This window comes from Lonchura striata, chromosome 2 (assembly GCF_050655825.1).
Source record: "Lonchura striata isolate lonStrDom1 chromosome 2, ASM5065582v1, whole genome shotgun sequence".
Taxonomy (NCBI): domain Eukaryota; kingdom Metazoa; phylum Chordata; class Aves; order Passeriformes; family Estrildidae; genus Lonchura; species Lonchura striata.
The window spans coordinates 72,757,109-72,781,567 of NC_140704.1; the positions used below are offsets into that span (position 1 = coordinate 72,757,109).

At 40.2% G+C, this 24,459-nt stretch overlaps 2 protein-coding genes and 1 non-coding gene across 15 annotated transcripts in view; 1 reads left to right on the plus strand and 2 right to left on the minus strand.

Moving 5' to 3' along the window:
* Positions 1-6,005, plus strand: part of ADNP2 (ADNP homeobox 2) — a 19,842-nt gene extending 13,837 nt beyond the window's left edge. For all 4 annotated transcript variants that reach the window (XM_021553375.3, XM_021553377.3, XM_085571568.1 and 1 more), the window contains exon 5: positions 1,628-6,005. In XM_021553375.3, coding sequence (XP_021409050.3) covers positions 1,628-4,600 — 2,973 coding nt within the window. In that variant the 3' untranslated portion in view covers positions 4,601-6,005. The remainder of the gene's footprint in view (positions 1-1,627) is intronic.
* The window catches only part of RECK (reversion inducing cysteine rich protein with kazal motifs), a 65,163-nt gene continuing 45,558 nt past the window's right edge, over positions 4,855-24,459 (minus strand). For 4 of the 10 annotated variants that reach the window (XM_085571561.1, XM_085571560.1, XM_085571567.1 and 1 more), the window contains 5 exons: positions 23,590-23,800; positions 22,214-22,360; positions 21,488-21,633; positions 21,016-21,171; positions 4,855-20,089 (listed from right to left, as the gene is read on the minus strand). In XM_085571561.1, the coding sequence (XP_085427687.1) occupies positions 19,871-20,089; positions 21,016-21,171; positions 21,488-21,633; positions 22,214-22,360; positions 23,590-23,800 (879 nt within the window). In that variant the 3' untranslated portion in view covers positions 4,855-19,870. Of the gene's footprint in view, positions 20,090-21,015; positions 21,172-21,487; positions 21,634-22,213; positions 22,361-23,589; positions 23,801-24,459 lie in introns of those variants that run through there. The other 6 variants (XM_077785456.2, XM_031503957.3, XR_014952763.1 and 3 more) reach the window with 5 other exon arrangements.
* LOC146768299 (small nucleolar RNA U31b) lies at positions 20,929-21,015 on the minus strand. The gene has a single exon (XR_014953475.1). It is a non-coding gene; the product is annotated as a small nucleolar RNA U31b (small nucleolar RNA).

The following is a 24,459-nucleotide window of genomic DNA, read 5'->3' on the forward strand; positions in this document are numbered from 1 at the left end:
GGAAGAGCTCTGTTTCATACAGAGAATATCAAAGTAGCATACTTCCACCTGCTTCTGTTCAGCTGAAAGAGAATTGTCTGGAATTTTTTCCTTTGTTATTTTACTCCTCCAGGAGTAGTGAGGCGTATCTTCTAGTAATGTTTTGCTTGCTTCATTAGTTCATTAATGTCAGTGGCCTTTCTCTAGGTGGGATACTTCAATATTGATGCATCTGCTAATTTGCTTTGTTGCTGTTTGCTAGCAGCTAAGGTTAGACACCTAGAGTATAAGTAGAAGATAATTCAGTGGTAGCTTAGCAGTGTGCTTCTTCAGCCAGTGGCTGGCCTAGCCAGCCAGTGGCATTGTCTGACCCAGTCTTTTGAATTGGGAGCTCAGATTTTGGTTATCATCAGGAGACTCTCCTAATACTCCTAGGAGATGGCTGCCTGTTGTCTGTAAATGGCTGACTGTAACCTACCTGCATGGTTATATGATATGGCAAAAAAACCCAAACCTGCACATGTTGTGTTGCTGTGTCATGGTGTGTCAGTGAGATGTATGTGGATGATCTGACATGGCTGGATGCTGTAGTGGCAGAACACTTTGTTCCCTTTTGGTTCTGTTTCATGAGCGCAGAAATCAGTGAGGTGAAAAACATGTCTGAGGGAAGAGACAGAGTGCACTAGATTTTTGAGTGTACAGATTTGTCACATGGATGTTGCTATGACTGATTCTGTAGTTTTTGGCAGGAGCCAGGATTAACTTCCTAGGAAGTTTATCAGGAAAAAATGTTTTATGGGGCTACCAGTTTTTCAGAAAGATCAAATAATGTTCATATGGATATGAAAAACAGTGCTGTCATGTGACATATAATTGAGGGAGCAGACCTCTGCTTAGTGCAAGGTAAATGTGTTCTTAAGCAGTTAAAATACTTTTCTGAGAGGAATATGTATGCTCTATACTGAGTGTTTTTGGGAAATTTTTTTTTGAGGAAAAATACTGGGATGCCCAGTATATAAATTGTATATATGAGTTAATAAATCGCTGCTTTATCATAAAAGGGAGTTTTACTACTTTCTATTATTATTTTGGCTCCAAAAGAATGTTCTTAAAAAATCATTGTTTGTGGCTTTGTTGGGAAGGTCTGGAGAGTTTTCAGTGAATAATAGGTTATTAAAAAACAGAAAAAAAGTTCTTCCCTGTTCTGTTTTTTGTGTTTTTGTCCAGTAGATGGGAGCTGGCCCTGAACTAAACAAAGCTTTAAAAGTGTCATATTAAAAGGGCTGTAATTCCTAATTCCTAAGGCTTAACTTCTGTGTACAGTGGGGATACAAATTCTTCCCATCTTGTTCTGTGATTCCTGTATTTAAAAACAGACAGGCTTCAGAATTGCTTCTTGTGAACTAGGGTAGAAGTAAACTCATTTAACACTTCCTAGTAAATTATAATGAAACAAAAAATGCACAAATGTTTCTCCCCTTAAGTAAGTAATCTTTAAATTTGCTTTTCAAAACCAGAGGAAACTGAGAACATACATGCTCTACATCCAGTGAAGGCATTTTTTGACAGGTGATAGTACAGATTTAAACAGAGACCAGTGGCATAAGAATTGACAGTTTCTAAGTGGATGTTTTTCTTTTGTTTGCAGAGATACAGAACAAAGCCATACTGCTGTGGCTTATGCAAGTTGTCATTCAAATTGCTTACTTCTTTCAAGAATCACTTGCATCGTTACCATGAGGATGAAATGGACCAGGAGATGGTGGTTTCTTGCCCAAAATGTGCATTTTCTTCTCATCCCAAAGTAGTGGGAGAACACATGTGGATGTTCCATTCATTTAATAAACAAATACAGAACTATACAGTCAGCATTTTGGATGGCATGAAACAATTTAGGAGTGACATCATAAATTTCACTTGTCTAAAATGTCAATTCACAGACACCTTGTATTACAATATGAAGAAACACGTGCTGATAAACCATTTTGAAAACTTGCTAAGTGCATATTTTGGTGAGAAATGTGATGAAAGTACGCCAAATTCAGTTGAGTTCTACTGTAAAAAATGTAATGCTCCTGCAAACAGCCCAGATTCTTTAATGTACCATGTCTTGACAGCTGAAACACACAGAGACCTGGAGAACAAACTTCGTTCTCTGATTTCAGAACGTATTAAGAAGCCTGGACTTGTGAAACAAATGCATATTGCTCCAAAGCCTGTCCCAGGTGTAGCAGCAGCTGCCCCTGTAGCAGCAGCATCTGCAGGGCCTGTCATTGTCCCAGCAGGTTCTGTGACAGCTCCAGCTTGCATCCAGGTTGCGTTTCCACAGAATAATCAAAACCAGAGCATGGTGCACACACAAGCAGTTCAGAACACAGTTGGACCAGTGACTATCCCAAGTGCCTCTGGCAGCCTCCCGAAAACCACCTATGCTCCTGCTGCTACATCTTCGCAGGTCACTCTTGTGCCCAGCAATCCTCCTGTGGCTCAGAATAACCTTGGTATGCCTTCGCAGGCTGTCATTGTTTCTCATGGGCTCCAACTTAATCATTCTGTTGGGACCATAAGTAGAGCTGTGGCCCCTGCGGTTCTTCCTCTTAATCAGCCCGTCAGGCCTGGACTCTTTCCTGTTAATCAAACTATTGGGACTATAAACACTCTGCTTCCAGCTGGAACGCTCCCTGCTACTCAACCTGTTGGCCCTGTGAGTCAATCAGTTGCACCAGGAGTCCTCCCTGTGAATCAGTCAGTTGCTCCAGGAATTCTGTCTGTCAGCCAGCCACTTGGGAACATGAACAGACCCATCGATCCCACGGTCCTTCCAGTGACGCAGACAGTTGGGTCGGGTCTTCTCCAGCTTAACCAGCCTCTTGCTCCTGGGGTGGTTCCTGTTAGACAGCCTGTTGGACCTGGATTCCTTCAGCTTAATCAATCTGTTTCCCCAGCAGTTATCCCAGTAAATCAACCAGTTCAGCCTCCGGTTTCTCAAAGCACAGCTTTTTTGACTGCAGGCTCTGTACTGAGGCAGTTGATTCCCACTGGCAAGCAGGTTAATGGGATACCTACTTTCACACTGGCTCCCGTCTCTGTTACTTTGCCTGTTTCTCCCTGTGGTGGAGTAGCTACTGTGACACCTCCGCAAGTGCCCATCCAGCTCATGCAGACAGGATCAGTGTCTCAGCTGTCCCAGTCACCAGCCAATGCTCCCTCTCCTCCTGTGGTTCTGACCTCTGACAATGTATCCTTGCAGGCCTCCCCGCCTGCTCCTGAAACAAGCCAAGCTGTCAGACAGGCCAAGCAGTGGAAGACCTGCCCTGTTTGTAATGAGCTTTTCCCCTCAAATGTCTACGAGGTGCACATGGAGGTGGCCCACAAACCACTTGAAGTAAAAGTAGAAACCCCAGAACCTCACAAACTTGCAGCTTGTGCATCCTTTCTGAGGATGACGGAAAAGGCGATCGGGTGTTACGCTTGTAAATGTTTTCTATGTGAGGAAGAGCTCATGAAGCATATCTTCATGCATGGCTTATCTTGCTTGTTTTGCACAGGTACTTTCTATGACTTAAAAAGCCTTGTGGAGCACAACAAAACTGCACACAATGAGAGAAAGGAGTTGCATGCAAGTTACAGCAACAGAGGAATTCAGCTAGGTAGTGATGCTCAGGGTGGCCTTGTGTTCCCACACTTTGATTTCAACACAGTGCTACCAGATGAAGACATGGGTGAAAGAGAAGTGCATTTGGCAGTGCTTGTTGGAATATATTCAACAGTTCTTGTCCCTGTTTACATCAAAGTGAAACCTCAGACAGCACAAGTGAACAGGAGATGCACCAGAAAAATGTTCACCTGTCCCTTTTGCTTAGGTACGTTTGCTGGTAGAGAAACCTATGAAAAGCATTTGAAAGAGAGGCATCATATAATGCCAACTGTGCATACGATTTTAAAGTCTCCCGCTTTCAAGTGCATCCACTGTTGTGGTGTGTACACTGGAAATATGACTCTGACAGCTATTGCTATACATTTGCTCCGTTGTAGAAGTGCTCCCAAAGACACCAACTCGAGCCTGAAGATGCAGCTAGAGCGCACTGAGAGGAAAGAACTGCTGTTTGTGAATGGTGAGAAGAATCTTTCTGTGGTACTGAAAAGAAAGCAATCAGATTCCTGCTTTGTTTTAGAAGACCAAAGGAATAAGGAACAGCAGCCTCTGAGCTTAAGTAATGGCATAGCTCTGTCTGCAGAGAACAAAGTGAATTCAGGGGTAGTGCCTTTTAAACGACAAAAGATTAGGACTGAGATGAGGAAGCTTCCTTCTAGTGAGGATCTCCGCTTTCTAGCAGTAGATCCTAATCAGTATGATCACAATTCATATGAGGCACAGAAACAGTTTTTGTCAGACTACTTTCACAAGAGGCCATATCCTTCTAAAAAAGAGCTGGAATTACTTTCCTTGCTGCTATATGCATGGAAAATTGATGTTGCATCATTCTTCGGAAAAATGAGGAATACATGCTTAAAGGCGGTAAAACATCACAAACCATCTGTGCTGATGGGTTTCAGTATGTCTGAACTAAAAAACATTAAGCACAGTTTGAATTTAAAAGATGGACCATTGGATATGTAGCCCAGATTTTTATAACAGCTAAAAGCAATCCAGAATTGCATACTTAAAATTTAGCAGTTTATTATATTGTTTGTTTTAACTTGCAGACTGGCCTGTTGAAGGGTGCAGTAATACAAAAAGTATCGTTCACTTGTGGCTGTTATTGTGAAAGGCACACGTAGTTGTGTATTTTAAAAGCTAAAACCTTCAGACTTAAACATCTGGAATTTGTTTTAGCTTTTTACCTTCCCTGGGGGTAGTGTTGTGGGGGGGGGTTTTGTTTGTTTGTATTTGTTTTTTGTTTGTTTGTTATTTGTTTTGCTTTGTGGTTTTTGTTGTGTTTTGTTCCACTTATTCTTCCCCTCCAGGCTCCTATTACATTTTTTATACCACCGTGTAAAACCCTTGTTCTTGTTAAAATCAAATTTTATTTTTCTGCAGTGTCATTTTTTCTAAATAAAATGTGTAATGTGGGTTAAAATAGCAAGTTAAACTATGTGAAAAATATTGATTTGATTATTTGTAATTTCCTGATATTTTTTACCTGTTTTTGGTTTATCTGCTGAAGAAGTGATTGTGACCATTACATTAATTGTCCTTTCAAATTCCCAGGGAACTGGTAGCTGTGAAATACATGACATTGTGTTTTTTTCCTTGGTCAGAATACCTGTGCCAGTTAAGTCTGGTGATCTGTGGCTCCTGCTGAGTATTAACATGAGGGGCTTTTGGGTGCTCATTGAAATGTTACAGTGAACAGACTTGAAATGGTTGTGTTATCTGTTAAATAGATCTTGCTAACCAGAAGTGTTTATCCTTTTCATTTGGTGTTGAAGCCTGGTTGTTTACCTATTGTTCAAAGCAGCATTGATTTTATTTTCTTTTTCAAAAAACAAAGCTACTTTGGAGAGTGTCACATTGCTTTGATACATGGAGTATATGACCTCTCTGCATGTCACTTATGTGTAGAAGCCCTATCCAAATATCACCCAAACTTGGTGAAAAATCTGACATTTTAAATTGCTGTTTTATGAGGTAGTAACTGAGTAGAGCCTACTCCCCAGCAAATTAGATCCCTGGCGTGAAGTCCCTTGGGTCAGAAATGGTACAAACTGAACCTGGATGAATCGGTAGCATCAAGACTTTCAACTATTGGTACTTGAGCCCATGATATTCATGTAGTGATTGATTCTTGTTGGCCTATAGAGAGCATCACACCCAAACAGACTTAACTTCAGTATGGACTAACATCTCTGTTGCAGAATAAAGAAGAGCTGTTGGGAAGGTTCATTTGAGTTGAAGCGCACAAACTGGTGGCCACATCGAGGCCTTGTGTGTGTCCTTTCTGGATATGCTTGTTTTCATCTGGCTTGTCAAAGAGTGTCTCCAATACCAACAGCCAGTTACATAATAAATAATCTGTAAGATGCGTTGGTTTTATTTCCTCCTCTTCATCCCACTCTCCCTACCTTCCTTTCTAAGAAGGAAAAAATAAAAGTTCAGTTGTGTCAGTGTTAGAAGGAAAGGGTGATATGCCCAAGCTTATTTCTATTTTTTAAGGTAGTAAGTAGACTTTTGCCCTGTGCCATAGGCACTTTCTAAAGCAGATACAGAATGTTTTATTGCTATTTCTGAAAGGGTGTGACATTTTTAGCAGAATTTGGTGACTTCCTGCCTGAGGTTTTATAAGTTGTTTGGAGTTATATTTTCGATAAAATCTTCATATTTTCATATTTATTGCTTCAAAGAGTTTTAATGTGTATGTAACATATGGTTACTTAGAGAGAACCTGCTATTTGGAAAAACCTAGTAATTTAATAGCAGTGTTAAATAAACATAAACAATATTTATGGGATCAGTTGCATGCCCTACCCCAAAAAGTGATTAAGAAACTGTGTTCTTATAGCCTTTTAATAGCTCATTAAAAATTAAATATATATATATATATATATATATATATATATATACTGGGCCAGTTCATTAAACCTGTTCAGAGGGCTGTGGGTGAGGAAGAGGGATGCATTCTAGAAGTCCTGAAATGTAGGCACTTAATCTTGCTCTTGCACCTCTGCCCTGTGAGCCCTGCCATCTTTGGAGCAGTTCTGCTGGTTCTGATGAGACTCCAGGATGGGGTTTGGCAGTATGCATCTGAGGAAGGCTTGAATGCCATGAATGGGGAAAGATTGTAGAGTAAGCAGCTTGGCTGTGAGAAGCTGGGAAATCATTTTGTGGTTCATCCATGCCTGGGGCACCAAGGGAACAATCCAGTCTTACCAGAGTTTTCCTACATAGTGTCCAGTGTTGATATTAAACACTTTATTTATTGGATTTTGTTTTCACTATTTCAAATAAACCATATTTTTAACTTTTTCTTAGGTGTGTGTGCAAATGATTGCCTATCCCTCCCTTTTCCCCCTTTTAATAAATTCACAGAATTTTATATGAACATTTTTTTGTTGCAAAATGGCTGTTGAAATACAAGAAGAAAGTAAGAGAAAGTAAGATGGAGAACTTGGATCCAGATGATTCAGGTAGATCTTAGTGCATTACAGTAATTATGTATTATCTCAAATATTGATAGCTGGATTTTTTTCCTAGAGACTGATATTCCTAAATCTTGGTACTAATTTGCTATCACTAAATGCTTGTGTTCTTGTTAAATGGGTACTGTAGAAATAAAAGCCAGATGAATTTTGAAACGTGAAAGTGGTGACTGAAAACGCAGTATGGTTGTGGTTTTCAGGAAAAACAAGGAGCTTGAAAACAGCGAAGTTAAAAATTGGTGGCTTTAATTAATTGGCTTTTTGCTGTGGGCTTCTTACAGGTGAAGTCATTTGGATAGAAAGTCAGGAAACACACTGCTACCCCTGTCTTGGGCACCACATGGGCAGTGTGGAATTGCCTCTCGGGCTCTTCTCTAAGGACAGGGCATCACACTGCTAGGATATGGGAATGGGAAAACAGTGGAGCTGCCCGCTGCAGCAGACTTCATGAATACAAGTCCCTGAAGCATGTGAAGGAAGCCCTGGTCCACTGTGAAAGAAGCCCAGCTGGGAAGAATTTATCTTCTTACTTGGGTACCATATACCAAAACATGTGTGACATTGTTCTTCTGGCTCTGCACTTGCCCATTTTAGTGCACGGAGTGCACGGTGGTGTCCGTGGCATGCTTGTGGTGCTGCCCCGTCTGCTTGGGCGTGTTGATCTGCAGATAATGAGGAGGAAGTGGGCCATGTACCCACACTTTTAAGTCCACATCAACTGCTGTTCATCAAGGTTTTACCTGGCAGTATATTTCAGAGCAGCTTGCAATAGAATGAGGGGGAGTAGAAGTCTCAAGAAGCTTTGCAGGTATCATTCTTATTTTGTCTGCTTGTCCATGAAGTGGGGGTGAGAGCAGTTCCTGTCATCCTGGAAGGCTGAGACTGGTAGGTGGGGTGTGCGTTGAGTTGCACCAAGTAAGCCAAGGATGTGACAGCTGACAGTGTGCGTGTCATTGAAAACCATCAGGCTTGGGCATTTCTGGAGGAAGATCTGATTAATTGTATTAGCAGAGTCAGTGTCTATTTGGCTTATAGTCTGAATAATTCTCTCAGTGTTTCCTTGTAGAAGAGGTGCTGCATCCCTCTGATCATTTTGTTGATCCTCTGCATTTTGGAGTATTAGTTACTTTTAAGGTAGCTGTCTGGACTGATCTTATTAATGTTGTTAATGCTGTGAAAAGTGCAAGTCGATTAACCCAACTTGTTAATGGAGGAAAAGCTGCTAGGCAGCTTTGCTGCAGAGAAGAACCAGTGTTGTACGTGAAGAACTTGGGTGCTGGGACTTCATGCAACAGCATCATGATTTATAAGCACACATGGATAAAGGTCAGCCAGTGTAGATCCACCCAGCCCACTGCTGCTCAAGGCCAGGGGTAGCCTTGGCACAAGTGGAGGGTGATGTGACCACGTTCAGAGTGGGATCATGCAGAGCCAGTGCTGGGTTCAGGGCTGTGACACAGAAGGACCGAGTGTGACTGGGGCAGGAAGATGTTTTTGGGTTAAATTTCGGTTGAGGGGAGGCGTGTGAGGTGGCTGCTCTAGGTACAAAGGGGCTGCCACCCACCAGTGCAGGCCAGGGCTGGGCAGTCTCTGTAGGAACCTGCCAAGTTCTGCAAAAATGTGTGTCCTGGGAGCAGGCTGAAAGTCCAGCTAACAAGGGTGGACTCCTGTTGGGTCAGAGCGTGGAATGGCATTTGGGAGCTGAGAGGCAGCTCCCTGTTAAACACTGCACCAAGGAAGGCTGCTGTAGGTAATTCCCAAAATGCCTCTCTGTGAGCACGGTGGCTGTGCCTCACGCTCTGCAGTTCCTTTGTAAAGCTTGGGTTTTGCTGAACATGGCTATGACCAGGTCCCTGCATGAATGAGGAGTTTGAGGAGGACCTGGGGTCCCTGGATGCTGGGGTGCTGTGGGAGTGAGGATGGGGGAGCCTCTCCAGAGCCCCTCTGAGCATGAGACCAAGCTGGTGCTGCTGCACCAAAGGGGCTGGGGCTGGCAGGCCCATGGAGTCTTGGGCAGAGCAAAGGTCCATCTCACAAGTGACACTGGATTCTTCAGACACCATTTTTGTTCTTTAGCAGATGAATTGGCTTGGACTGGGGGCTTTCTAATAAGAATTGCTCAATAAGAAATAAAATGTAAAATATTTATAAACTAAATTTTTTTAAAACAATAGAGATATTTTTAAAATTGCACATAGTGTTCTGAATGCTATCATTTTGGAGAGGAGGAGGGAACCAGGGAACCAGGACAACAACAGCCCCAATAAGCACCTCAATCTTGCAAGGCTCTTGGGGAGACAGAGCTTAGCAAAATGATATATTAGTAGAAAAAAAAAAAAAAGACATTTTCTCAGAGCAGAGAAAATATCTTTCTATTGCCCTAGGGCTCATGTTTCCCTGGGCCAGTGAGATCAACTGCCATAGAAATACCCAAAAATCTGCAATTTGTGTATCTTCTCTGTCTAGTTTTGGACTAAGTGGAGAAGAAATTAATTGACAGATTTCTGTTACTGGCATAAAACTTTTGCTTTGTACTACTCTGGTTGAGCATTGTTAGATCTGCTTGTGTTTTTGCTGGAGTATTTGTATCATACTGAGAAACACAGATTTCTCTGTGGGAAATCTGAAGCCTTAAAACCTATAAATACAGTGATATTGCTATTAGAGTATGTTTAGCTGGTGGAGCCACTCCCTGTTCCGTTCCTCTGGGTGGGAGGAAGTGGATTCTTAAGGATATAGGAGGGCAAAAATTTATACAGGCAGATTTAGACAAAGGAATTCACAAACCCTATAAGCAGACCCTGCTAAGGGCAGAGGGATAAGTTGTGCTTGGAAATACTGTGTTGGTGAGAAGGCCTGAGAAGGGCTATAAACCCTGCAAGAGGGCATTACTGGGTTTTATTATTATTTTTCTTTAGGTTTTGTTTTTGTTTTGTTTTTGTTTTTTGGTTTTTGGTTTTTTTCCCCCTCCTTTCATCCATACTGCTAATTAAAAGTACACTGTTTTCTTATTTTGCTTTGTATAATAAGTCAGCAAGGGAGAAGCAGAGCATTGGTGTCAGGCATCCAGTCAAGGCTCAGCCCAGAGGAACCCCTTCCTCAATTTATCTTTTTCTTTTCGAAGGGAGCTAATATACATTGTGCCCAGATGGTCGCACATCAAGCAAACCAGTGTGGCTCTAATTGGAGGGCGGGGCACTTTGGCCTGATGGTCATTTTTGGGGACGGGATGGTCGCGTGGTGTCCTGGGGCTGGGTCCAGTCCTTGTCCTGGACTCCTCGCTGGTTTTCCCAGTCCTCCCCTTGTGGAGGCCACCAATGGTGCTGGCATCTACTGGTTGTTGTTCAGTTATTAATGCACTCATTTGCTTTCCCCTCCTCTTCTGAATTAAGACAATAATGCTGAATTTACTGTTGCTTATTATAATTTCAGGTCTGCACATAAGTTCTTTGAATCATCAGGGTTTTCTTAAAAAAAAACTTGAAAATATTCACTTTGTTAACAAGCACTGAAACCTCTAGAGTGTGCCTGTGTATATGCCTGTGTCTGATTCATCCCTGAAGTACCCAGTTAATTTAACTCTTTGGATTGCTGGTGACAAAAGTTATGGTTGTGGATTTGACTCATTTCCATGCCAACAATTTAATACATCCATACATGTTCTTGATGTCGGGCATCCTTCTCAAGAATTACATTCTTGGGGCAGTCGTGTGTAGGTTTTGGTAGGCATCTGCAGGAGGAAATACATTTACATAAAGCAAGGGAGACTTAAGCCTGTGCATATTTGATCTTCTCGAGAATGAAGTGGCACAGAAAATAGAATTGAAGTTGCAGGAAAGTGTTAACTTTAAACAAAAACAATTGAAAAATAAAAATCCCAAGGCGGCTGCATTCCTTTTAAATCAAAAGCAGCTGAAATGTAATTCCTCTTGTGCTGTGATGCCACCTACGGGATTCCTGTGGGAAACACAACCCTGACCACAGCGTTTAGATTTTTAATCTTAGGGTTGAAGGTTTGTTTGAAAACCAAAAAAGCATGATGTCTTCCTAAGGCTATCAAAACAAATGTTTCCCACTCTGTAGTTAGCTATTTCTGTATTTAATTTCAGGAAAGTTGAAGTCCTTCTCAGAAACTTTGGTGTGTTGCTGTCAGCAATTACAAATCTGAGCCCAACACCTGATATACTTCCTGCCCACAGAAGCATTTCTGAAATGCTTAGTGCTTACTACATCCACCTTTAAAAAAAATCATCAGAGTAATACCATCTATGAAAAATCTCGTGAGTTTCTGCAGACATTGCAGCAGTGATTTTGACCTGTGAAATTCATACATGTTTTGGAGAGCAGAGGATTTCTGTGTTAAAAGATTAGTATTTGGTATCCATAATTAAATGCATACTTCAAAAAATAGATCTGAAAGTGTAATACTAGTCCTAAACTCCAGACAAGTGACCCGAGTGTTAAACACTCAAATGTAGAAGCATCTGGGTTATGGCTATGAGTCTTTAACTAACCTGTATATTTTGGGCAAGACCTTTCATTCCACAACACAGAAAAGGCCACAATATATGAGAGAAGATATATACTCTTAAGGAATAAGGAGTAATGTATGGAATGCGTTTTCAACTCACTTGATTCTTTCCAAACACAGAACTCATGTCACTAAGTTGTGGGTTGAATTGTCCAAGTAAACCACAGAGCTCTCATTCAAGCCAGTAGGGCTGCTGGAGGTTTAGTAACCATTTTTATCCTGATTGGGAAGGACTGGATAGATTCAACCCTCTTGCTCAGTGAGTGCTGGTTTTTTTCAAGGGTGTCAAGTACCTGCCTGGTGGATGTGGCACAGCACTGTCGGATGTCTGCAGGTGGCTTAGATGCACAAAGGAAAACATGTCAAAGATATTTGATATTTATTGTGAGTAGATGCAAAAATTTTTTTTTTTCTCAATGAGAACAAACAGGTGGAATAATTTCTCCAGGGAAGAAAGTTGTTGTTTCCCCAGCACTGGACACTTTTAAGGTTGAGCTGGACTGGGTTCTGGGCCATCTTTACACTGTGCTTTTGCCAAGTAAGGTTGGACCAAATTATGTCTGAGGTTCCTTCCAGCCTGGTATTCTGTGATTCTGTGATTATGTGTTGCTGCAATGGAACTGTTGATCCAGAATTAACTTGCAGAGAGAAAATACATTACGGAATTCAAATCCAAACACTGGAAATGACCACATTTTAAAAATGCAAGGTAAGTGAGGAGACCAGCAAAGCATTTAGCATGTATGGTGGTACTTTTCAGCTACTCAGAGCTTTATTACAGTAGTACAGAATTTCTGATGTGGGAAGAAGCAGAGCCACCTAGAGCCCAGGGCTTCTCCCAACATGTGTTGATTATCTTCAAGGATGGAAAATACCTTTATTCTCTCTGGACTACCCGTGCCAAGCACTGCTTTAAGCAATCTCACAGTAAAAGTGATGTTCATTTGAAGTTTGAGGTTTCTCATTTGTGTCCACTGCCTCTTGTCCTGCCAGCAGGGACTGCCTTTCCTAACACTTCTAGATAAGGAATGAGGCCTTGGAAAATGACATCTGCCAGTAACAAAGTAGTTCAAAGACTGCTGCAGAGGGCAGTAAAAATGTAACAAAGATAAGCAGCAGCTGCACATCGATTTACTAAGGGTAAATGTTCCTGCCATGTTCTGGTAGGAAGTTTCTCTCCTGTTAAAAATCAGAGCATTAAAGGATGGCGCAGTTGCTACATCCACGCTGCCAATGCCTTTATCTTCACCTGATCAGTTCATGGCTGATGGACAGCACTGCTGTACACAGGAAACTCAGGTGAATTATTCAGTTTGGGAAAGTTGGGACTGAGAACAAGGACTGAACAATATTTTTATTGCAGAGTGTGGTCCAGTGATGTGAACTCAGTCTGCTTATAATTGTGTGGATTTGCTATTTATTTTCTCATTGAGTGTGAGTGTGCTGCTTCTGATTATGTAGCAGAAAAAGAACACAAGGTGTGATGGATCATGGGTCACGCATCAGAGCAAGGGCCACAGTAATGATTAACAGTCTGTGTTTCTGTACTGCACATGTTCTTGATGGAGCAACAATGATGTGAAAAGTTCAAAGAGTATTTCCGAGGCTCTGGCAAGGCTCACACCCATGTTTGCCTCTGAAGTTTTTTAAACAGTTGCCAAGAGAAACTTCTCCACATAAACATAACAGATGCTGTTACTGGATTGTAATCAAGCCTTTGCATATTTTTGAGTGTGCTTAAACTTGACTAAAAATCCTTCTCAGAATAATGAAATGCATTTCTGTTCCATATATCACTATTTTTCCAATCTGACTGTGTTAGCTGCTTTGCCATCACAACTGTCTGACGTGGGACAAGGGTAACTCGGCTCCCCTCCATAGGCCACAACATTGCTTGCTCTGTTCCTAAGCTGTGGTCACTGACTAGCAGCACCTGGCTGTTCCATCTCCCAGAGCAGGATGAGAAGTTTGTGCTGAGGCTGCTTGTGATAGCACATAGCACATCCTTATTGCATTATGTATGGAAGGAAATAATAGTTTCCATCTCTCTTTTCTGATAGTCTCTATGATAATCATTCTGTTACATGGTTTCATTCCTCTGACTCTGCCTGTACAGTGTCTCCTGTTGAAAACTAAAGCCAGAAAGGAAATTATGATAGATTTAATTTTTTTCTACTTTGGAAATGTGTACTTGCATTTCTCACATCTCTTTTGACTCCTTTGGGCCTTGAGTGAGGTCCTAAAGCTGTGGTGCAGGGATACAGAAAGTCCTGCATTATAGATATGAGCCACACTTCAGAAAGTACTGCAGCTGCAAGATGCTGATCCAGAGTTTACATTGCTGTAGCAGTCAGAGGCCCTGCAAGGCCTCCCTGATGGTCACTCACCTAAGATAAGAAATGCCTAGTCACGGTGACTGGACCAAAGAAGCTCCTCTTCTGCATTCAGACCCTTGTTATCTCTCTGTAAGGCTATAGGTTGTATTCTCCTCAACCCTGGCCATTGGACAATTTCCAACACCCCTGCACCCTGTATCAACCCCCATCTCTGCCCAGTTTGGCAGAACTGTCCCTGCACCCCTTCACAGGAGCTGAAATTAAAGGACACCGCTGTGGAACCACATACAGACTTCTCCTCTCTCCATCTCCCTGTGTCTGTCTGAGGAACTGGCGAGCACAGAGCAAAATCACTGAGAGCTGGATTTACCAGAGCTGAAATCACTCCAGAGTGGCTCGCTAAGTTGCCTGTGGCTGGGAGCTGAGCCGAGGGACCCAGCCAGGCTGAGCCCAACAGCCCAGCGCTATCCCGACACCCACGGCAGCGGCTGCTGGGGGTCGGATGGACCCCTGCTCCAGACTACATTACATTGCCACTTCAAGCCTGGTAAAGAAGCAAAATGCACAACCTCCCGTATTCAACACATGCACAGGGAATGTGTGTGTGTGACAGCATTTGTTTTCCAGCATGGAAGCTAGACGGGCTGCTTGTTGTATTTTGTTTTCTGGCTAAGACGTGTCCCTGCTTCTGATCTGGATGAAGCTGGTGGTGCCCACAGCTGCTGCTAGTGACAGCACAGCCACAGCCTTGCTGACAGCAGCTCAGTTGCTGCATGGAATTAATGGCTGCAAATATTTAAACTTACTGTGTTATGCCAGAGGCTCCGACGTGGCAGTGGTCTGATGGCTCCTGACTGATGCCAGCAATTCCACTGGTACTTGTAAGCTCTTACTGCCCTGAGCAGGAGGGACCGGAGTGAAAAGACCAGAGGGAACTCAGAGGAAAATTAACTGCTGCAGCTGAGTGCGCTTGAGAATGAAACCATCCGAAGTTATCTTTAACCTTTTTACGTGAATATTGCCAGACAACATAGTGTATAAATTACGTAATAAGTCTTTTTGATTCTGCATATTTCATTGCCATTTGTACTTGAAATTCAAACTTCAAAGTATTAAACCCTCATATTTGGATTCTTTATTAAAATAAATTGCTAAATTTTCTACAATGGCCAAATGTGCTCTTCCTGAAGAGGCTGATATAGAGCCTGATTCAGAACACTATGATATAAATATATTTATATGCATATATATGTGTATATTTGTGTGTATACAAGCATATATGTGCATATGAATATATCTTCATTTATATTTACTGAATGTTGCTCCTTCTGTTGCAGCTTAAAATGTGGCTAAAAAATAAATTTATACACCAAAGAGTAGTAACAACCCATCCACTTCCTCCACTTTCAGCCAATAGTGAGGAATTGCAGAACACCAAGCTGAAGAGCACACTTTAATTTGAAACCTGCCACATTAGCACTAGTGAGAACTTCTGTTCTGCTATATATCATAACCCACTGATTGAATCATTTAACTCCCCAAGACTATTCAGCAATGTTGCAGAGGAATGTTGGCTTAGAAGCAGAGTCAGAACTTGATAAAGCAGATTGAAGACCTTTGTACATATTGCAGCTCATGCTGAGAACTGAGCACAAAGAGGCAAATTGAGAAATCTTGCCAAGCACAACAGAAGGCATTTGCAAAAACACAGGGGTGGCTCTTTATAGCAAGAAGCTATGGAATTATGAAGGAGTGTCAGAATTACAGAGGCATCAACACCCTTTGGCTCAGGTTACTCTCCTTAGTGGACCTGGCCAAATGAAGCAGAATCCAGCTTTGAGGAAGGCAAATCAGAAAATACTCTGGTGGGGAAGAATAGATTTATTCTGTTTTAAGAAAAGACTGAGATCTAATTAACTCTGTTAACTCTAATAACCTGTTAATACAAGTTTGAAAGTCATTTATAGTTTCACAGATGTGTTATATATATGCACATATAATCAGAATTGTTCTCATTGATATGATAATCTAATGAAAAATGCAAGGTTAATAACCTTTCTTTATGTAAGTAATGGTAGGATTACTGCAAGATTCCAGGAACTATTGCATCTTCAGGAAAGGCTGTCTTTTATTTTTTATTCGCCTTAATGTCCTAGGTGCTGAAAGGCAAAAAAAATCCTTTTACAAGAGCTTTTAGTTAGATATTTCACTGTTGCCTCATCTGATCCAACCTTTTGGTTCATTTAGCACCATGTCCAGTTGTATATTGAAAACTTCCAGTTGGGGGTACTCCACCATGTTCCTGGAGAGTTTATTCCAGGGATTTGTTGTTGCCACCGTAAAAAATTGTCTTTCTTATATTGAGATTAAATGCTCCCACTTTTTTTTCCATTAAGCAGTGCATATACAAAGTCCATTAAAATTAAGAAAGGTTTTGGGCAATTGATATTTCCCCACTTTTCAAAGTAAGCACCTTTGCTTTCAATATTAGTTATACACAACTGGCCTTCCATAATGCATATATTGGTAGCATTGAATTTGTATAGAATCGTAGCTTCAAATATAACTGAAACCTTCAGCTTCATGGTGTTAATTAACAAAAGCTGATGTATATCAGCATTGCCTTTTGACTGTGGTTGTGAACATGAAACAAACCAACCTGCTAGGGCTTGGAAACATTTTTCTCACAGAGATTTTGTTTGTTTATGGGCTAAGACTCTCTTTGGCTTATGCAACGCACACTGCACAAGTTTGTGGCCCAGAGAGGGCTAGGAGAGAGCACAAAACAAGCAGTGCCTGAACGCCGATATGTAAGGCAGAATGCCTTAGCAGTGGGAGGTGCAGCCACTCACAGGAGGTGACAGGGTTACCTGCAGTTTTCACCTTCATTACTGATCCACATGGAGTAGTTGTATAAAAGCACCAGTTCAAAGAACTTGCAGGAAGTTGCAATCAGTCTTGCACAACTCTGGCAGAAAAATGTAAAAATGTTTTTCCCCTAATTGTTACTGTTTGGGATTTACTTGATAGGGTCACCTTAACAGTCCAGACTTTAAATATGAAACACTTAGGCCACAATCTCCCAGAGTATTCATGTATTTGTATTTGCTCATGTAAATGCTCCCAGGCTTTACTAGAACTAGAGATGGCGGGGAAAAGTTTTGAAATATCCTTTGTTATGTGTAAAAGCAAGAGCTAAAGAAGTGTCATGAACTCAGTAGAGATGTATAAATAACATTTAACTTTTGAATTGAGAGACACATGCAAATCTCCAAATGATGACAGTGAGTAAAGCTCCATAAAAGCAGAGCAAGGGAGAGGAGTGAGGCTGTGAAGTGACACTGCAGTTTCAGGTATTATTCTGTGCCCATTCAGAACTGACTGTTCCTCACCTCCAAAATTCAGATGCCAGTTCCTGCTAGACTCAGAACTCAGCAAGAAATCTCTTGCTTTTACTTACTCTGGTATTTGTCTCTGTGGCCCATCCTCTCCTGGGGTGTACAAAGTGGCACCTCTGGCATCTCTGCTTCCATACCACCCTGCTGGGAAGAGCCAAACTAAGCAAACTGAAGGAGGATGGTGGCATCTCTCTGGAGCCAGTTATTGCCATTGCTGGTTTACAGCAGAGAAGCAAATAATGTTTGGTAAATGTTTCATTGGGGTCCTGTTATAAAAGCAACCAACAGCCTTGTGTGGCTTTGAAGTGCCCTTGTGCTGTCTCCATTCCTTTTAAGTGAACCCAGATTTCCACAGAGATGGTGACAGAAGATTGTTAGCACCTTTATGGAAAACTCCTCTAAAACCTGTATCAGATTTGTCCCTTCAGGTTCAGATTTCCTAAATTGCAATTAAGACTGGGCTTGGTTTCTTCTATTTTTTATCCAGTTCAACTGAATTGAAAACCCACAAGTAAACAGTTTCTTCATTCTTTTGAGGTAGTCCAAGGTCTTGAGAAAACCTAGGAAATATTTAAGTGCTTTTGTTCATCCAGAAAAAAGAGCATAAACCCTGTACAGTCTGAATGTTGGACTTGTTTCAGAATTTAGGATTCTGTGAAACCTCATTGCTCTTGTACATATTTAACGTCTCAAAGGCTTCACTCTTTTCTACAAGCAATGGGCACTGACATATAAATTACAGAATCACAATCTTTGGGCTTAAATTCTGCTTCTTCCAGATTCATCACACAAATTAAAACAACTTTTTTGTTATAATTTCTTATCAAAGAAAATTTTCACATACGTATAAAAGAAAATTCACTCTATATTCTATTCCACAAAAAGTATGCTTTTAAAGCTCTTTACTAAGTTTTCCAGTGTGGTGCATATATATATACACATAGAAACACACACCTATGTGTATATATAATTTTTTTTTTCTCAAGACATAACTCCTCTTTTAAGTAAGCGTCAGATTTGCTTCAGCTAAATGCTAGTCAAGCTAAGAAACTACATATTCAAGAGATACTTGCTAATGATTTGGAAAAATTAAACAATCTGAATTGTCTGAAGTTTGGGGCTATCATCTGAGGCATTTCAGTACAAAAACCTTTTCAAAAATGCATCCACATTCTATTTCTGTGTCCAAGTCTAAAGAATACACATAACACATTTCAGAAACAGATGGATTATCAACATACTCAAATTTTTTGTTGCTTGGATAATTATGTGCATGAGTCTTCCTCAAGGTATTTGGCAAGAACATTTTCACGCTTGAGACCCTCTTGACATCTATTTGTGAACTTTATCTGTGTGAGTCATGCATGTATGTAAGTGCAGTTAGTTTTAAGTGCTTATTTTGAGAGAGAAAAGGAAATATATGCAGTGTTGCTGAATCCATAACATTATATGCATTCTACACAAGTACACAAGACACAAGTATTTATTAAAATAAAAAGCTTTAATGCTTTTGCATTTAAAAGACTTAGCAGAAAATAATTGCTACAAACATGCTACAACATACATGTTCAAAAAGTTTTCAGTGCTTTCTTTCAAAGTTCAGCATTTTGGCAAAAATAAGTTTTTCTGTATATACTTCAAAACTTGGCTATCATAATACTGATATAAAATACTTCATGTAAAGTCAGGTGCATAAAATACAATAAGTAATAAAACATACTGGTTGTATAAACATTTAAAGTATAAATTTCATTAGATAACATGCAAATACTGCAATATTTTAAATGGCACTTAAATATAGATACTGAGATTCTTTATATTTTGCATCCAATATGAGATTCTGAAATGTACAAAACTATAAAAAGAACACATCTCTTCACTGAAGTCAGGAACTAGCATAGAGCTTGATTGTCATTTTACAAGCAGTGAGCCCAAAGTCCTGCAAGTCTTCACTAGTCCAAGGAAAGATGTCTACTGAAATAGGCCCAGGGCTAGTTATTTTCTTCATAATAAAACATGAAAGCATATTTACATGAGAATAAACTCTTAAATTTTTGGTAAGGTAATTAAGTAGCAGCAATCTGTTTCTTCCAAAAATGATCTTTAAAATAGGTACATGCTTTCATTGTCACTGATATGCATCTGAATAATATAAAATTAGCATTCTTCAGTAAACTCAAAACACTGTTTAGTTCATGGCTGAAAAAACCCTGTAAGATCCCTTCTCCTCAAAATCGTAAATCCATAATGTCAGAACCTTCCAGAACATATTTATGTTTCCAATCTAATTGTGCTGAAACAGTCACCTGACTAGTTATGAATAAGAGAATAATCTTTTCACATTATTCAGATACTTTTAGTCCTTCATTGAAAAATGTAAGTTCACCAAATCTTCCACATTTTTTGTTTTCTGGTTCAGTGATCAACAACTCCATATGTCCTTCACAATACAAATGCCACAATACTCATGCATATTTCCCAAGCAGTTATATGCAGTATCTCAATGCTGATGACAAGGGGAATAGAAGGCTTAGGAATAGGGAGTGCAGAGCAGGCACCACTTGAGCAGAAGCGGAAGAAATGCTATATGCAACTTGTACTTGAGATGCAATTAGAGCTGACAGTGGCACATGTGATGCTAATGTTGGGCTGTCCGAATTGATCAGAGACTCGATCTTCTCTGCCTCTTTATTGCAGGCTTCAATCTAGAGGGAAAAAAAGTTATTATTTATCTTCTTACCATGTAAAATGCCAATGCAAAAATATTCTCATCAGCACATAATATTTATATAATTTTGGGGAGCACTTGGAAAACAGATCAGAGGTACTATAAAAACTCCTGTGGAAGCCCTGAGCAGTAGAAAAGGAAAAGGAATGAAGCTATACAAGTTAGTGTGGGATGATACATTTTGAATGTTGATGCAAAAAAGCCCACAGTGGATTATCACTAAAGAAAGTGCCTCTAAAACTGAGAACTTCCTTCCTGATTGACCAACTTAATTCCTTGAAGTCTGCAATGGTGGAAAAACCCAGATTTTCTCCTTCCAGGGATTTTTATTCCAAATGAGAGATAACTGACTTTGTTTATGGGAAAGGGAGAAAAGAATGGAAGTAACAGAACGTGGGAAACCGCAGGTTTCCATTCCCCCACTGGCATGATGCTATTAATGCATTTCTGTTAGGAAATTAATTTTTTCCACTTCATTTTCTACTGCACCCTTTAAAAGCATTAGAAGCTGCCTCTGGTGAAGTTTAAGCTTGACAAGCTTAATATCTGGAGGTCCAAAGCTTTGAAAGTTGAGAAGTGTCTAGCTCAGCAATGAGTGCCACCAATGAGATAAGCAGTGGTGGCCTCCTCCCCCCAGGAATCTGACAGCACCTGCTGCAGATGGGAGTGAGAAATGACCAGGCTGAATGACCAGGCTGGCAAGACTTTTCTTCCTAAGTCCTGGAAAACATTTTGGGCTATTTCTGCTAGAGAAGGAGACAGAAGTTGGAGCTGAGTAGGACATAAAAGGGCATGAGCAATGAAATGACACACAATGTATCTGCCTGAGAAACAAGCACCATCCTACACATACAGAAGTCAAGCAAATTAATGCTGGGTAGACAAAATAATAACATCATCTACCTGCAATGGTTTGGGGTTCTGATCCACAGGAATGATGAGAATTACAATTTCTGATTCTATGCTTAAGTATCCAAACACATCACACTGTGGCACTGACACATGCAGGCGGATTTTTTCAAGTATATCAAGTACCGTTATTGGCTTTTTATTTGTTACCTGGAAGAAAACAGAGAACTCTGTGGATGATGTGATATTATGTAAAATTCCCACTTTTATAACATTATGTCATGCCAGAAAGTATGTTTCAGCCATTCCAAACTCTACTCTTAATGCTAGCAAAAGACCTAAAGGATTCAATGTTTCTAAAACATAATTCAAAGAAATGATTCCCTGATTCCAAAAAAAATAACCCCTCCAAAAATGTGGAAAAAAAAAAAAAGTTAAGGAAAGAAAGAGGAAAAATATTCTTATATTAACTGTGGTTTTGATATGTGTTGGCCACCTTCATGGTTAGTGTCTATGCATCACGTACCTCAAAATAATGTAACTGGTTATCTGTTACACTGGTTACAGTGGTTTGTGCTCCCACACTGGAAAACAAGAGGCAGAGCAGCCCTAGATTTATAGAACTCTGTAGTATTTGAAGGAGTTTTTTCTCACATGAACCAGGTGTCTGAACTAAAAGAGGCAGACATTACAATCCAGGTATTAGGGTGCTTCGTAGGTGAGAGCAGTTATCACCAACTACTTGAATAAGACCAATACATTTCTTTAACTAGAAAGCCTTCTTCTAACAGAAACTAAAAATTCTTCTTCACAGTCACATATTGTAATGTATGAACTGAGAAGCTGCAGTAGCCACTATGACCCTGGTACCACTAGAGATGACAACTGGACAGCTATCCATGATGCAGTAATGACCCTACAGATATTGTTATTCAGCAAAATTGGTCAGCACACATACACAGCATCTATAAACATAAAATCTCTGACAGGAAAGCAGTAGAATCATAGATCACAGTAGAATCATTTAATTTGTCTGCATTATTACAATTCAAAAACTGCAAACTGCAGTATTACAAACTGCAAACCTGAGTCTGCTTGTTTGTGCATAATCTAATTCTGTTTTGCTTTGGATTACAATTCAATTTATGATTCAGATAAAGAAATAAAGGAAAGTATAAGCAGTATAAGGAAAAAAAAACACCCTACAATCACAAATAACAACTAAAAATAATAGCTTTCATAACATGTTAACCTTTCAGGAGGAAGTGCATGGTAACTTGACTTTTCATATACCACTTAACATTAGGCATGATTGAACTGTTTACCCTTGCAAAATTATCCAGCTTGTCTTTGTCATATAAGATTCTCAGCATTCCAGCACATAGTGGACAGCAGGCTCCTATGTGAAGTAAAGAAATCTCAGTAATAAAAACAAATAGTCTTTTCACTTTTAAGTTAGCAAGAGTCAAAATTTGAATATTAACTGAAAATGAAAACAGTAAAATTACTAAAGCAAATGTTTCAATTTGACAGCAGAATTGCACATTTCTTATGTTCTTTTAATATTGAAAACATTTATAATGCAAAATCAGTTACCTTTTGACACACATTTACTACTATCAGCAAGAAGCAAAAAGATGAATTTTAATTATTTTTAAAATCCTTCATTATTGTAAACTAAAAACTGGAGGCACTGTGTGTACCACAAGATTTTGCATGGATGCATGCATATCACCTACAGAAATGATGGATTTCAAGAGCTAATAGTGTTAGTACATGACAGAAGCATTTATGCACATTGCAAGCATTAATTTCTGCAGTTACACCATGTTGGAGAGTAAAATCTTTAGATAACAAGCGAGAAAAAGTGCTTGTCTGACAGACATTGTATTTCTCCGACTGTTTTTCTTCACCATGTCAGAAACCAAAGGGATAATATTTCAACTTTCTATTCATGCCTCTATATTAAATCCACTCTCCAACTTACATGTAATTCACATTCACAGAGTGACATTTACAGTAATAAATGTGATTATAAAACATGAAGACCTTTTTCAAAGGGGGTGACAAAGGAGAAAAATAAAACATATATTTCAAGAACAGAGCTTTTCTTGCTCTGTGTATTACCTATGATTAGTTATTGTTTCATAAAGGAAGCACTTGTGAAAACAATAAAAAAGTGGCTCAAGCTAGCACACTGCAAAACTACTGCTGTCTTCTACAGCATTGTGAATACATGCGGTATTTTACTCTGTCTTCTAATTAAATACAATCTTTGCCCTTCTGGGTACCCTATGCTGATGACAGCTCAGCATTCCACTATAGTATCTGTGCTGCCACTTCCGAAAAATTACTCGCTGGATTCCTAGAAGCATCGTACCCTGGACACCACAGAGCTCACTGCCAGTCTCTAAGAGACCAAAGGAGCATCCCCCTAAAGCCAAGGCCTTTCCACTTCAGGTTTACTCATCTGAGTCCCGTTACTGGCTTGTTTTAGCTCTGAGCAGAGTCATTACTTTACGCTTTCTGTTAATACAACATTCTAAAGGCTGCGTTTTGTTCCAAGTATCGCCCTGTTTTTCCCCAGAGCCCAGGGCACTCTCCCCTCTCTGCAGGGACCCGCCTCACCTGGCGCAAGGACTGGTTTGCAGGCGGTGGCAGAGAGCTGGGGGCAGCTGACGAAGGCACACTCGGAATGGAAGCCGTGGTCGGACAGCACGCCCACGGCCTGGCAGTGCCCCTGGTAGTCCACGGCCACGCGGTCGGCGTAGGCGGCGCAGACGCTGCCGTAGGTCTCCCCGTTGTGCCCGCACACCGGCTCCAGCGACCTGCAGAAGGGCTGCAACGCACAGCAACGCCCGCAGCGTCAGCTCAGCCCTGCTGCACAAGCTGCTGAGTAGTTTCAACACAAGGAAAGCCAAAGTTTATGGGAATTCACTACTAATGTTGTCAGAATTTTGAAAAGGTAGGAAAGCCAGAGGAAATAACCTGCTAGTTTATGAATGGGCCATAAATGAGAAGGATAAGTACTTCAAGAAGGTGACAGAGTTTGGGAAATGCACAATAAAACATATTTCAGAAACTAACAACTTTTGTTCTGTCCAATGCTTAAATAAAATGACCGTATTTAAATTAACTTTACTATACCTTAAAATATTATATTAATAAAATTAATTTGTTAACAACTCATTTGTAACTTATTCATTCATCTTAGTGTTGTTTTGTGTACTTAAAATTTAGTGTGCGTGCACATGTGTTTCTAACAGTTGTATATTTTTATATATCACTTATTTACCTATATTTCTTATATTTGTGTATGTGTTATTGTAAGGTGACAGAAGTGGCTCATCCAACACCACCATACAGAGTGGTGGGATGCAAAAACTAAACCTAATTTTAATCCTTCTCAAGGACTAATATGAAGACTAATCCAATGCACACTAACTAGGAAATTATTACATACTGCCTAGTCTGTAAATAGATCCTGAGCAATGAACT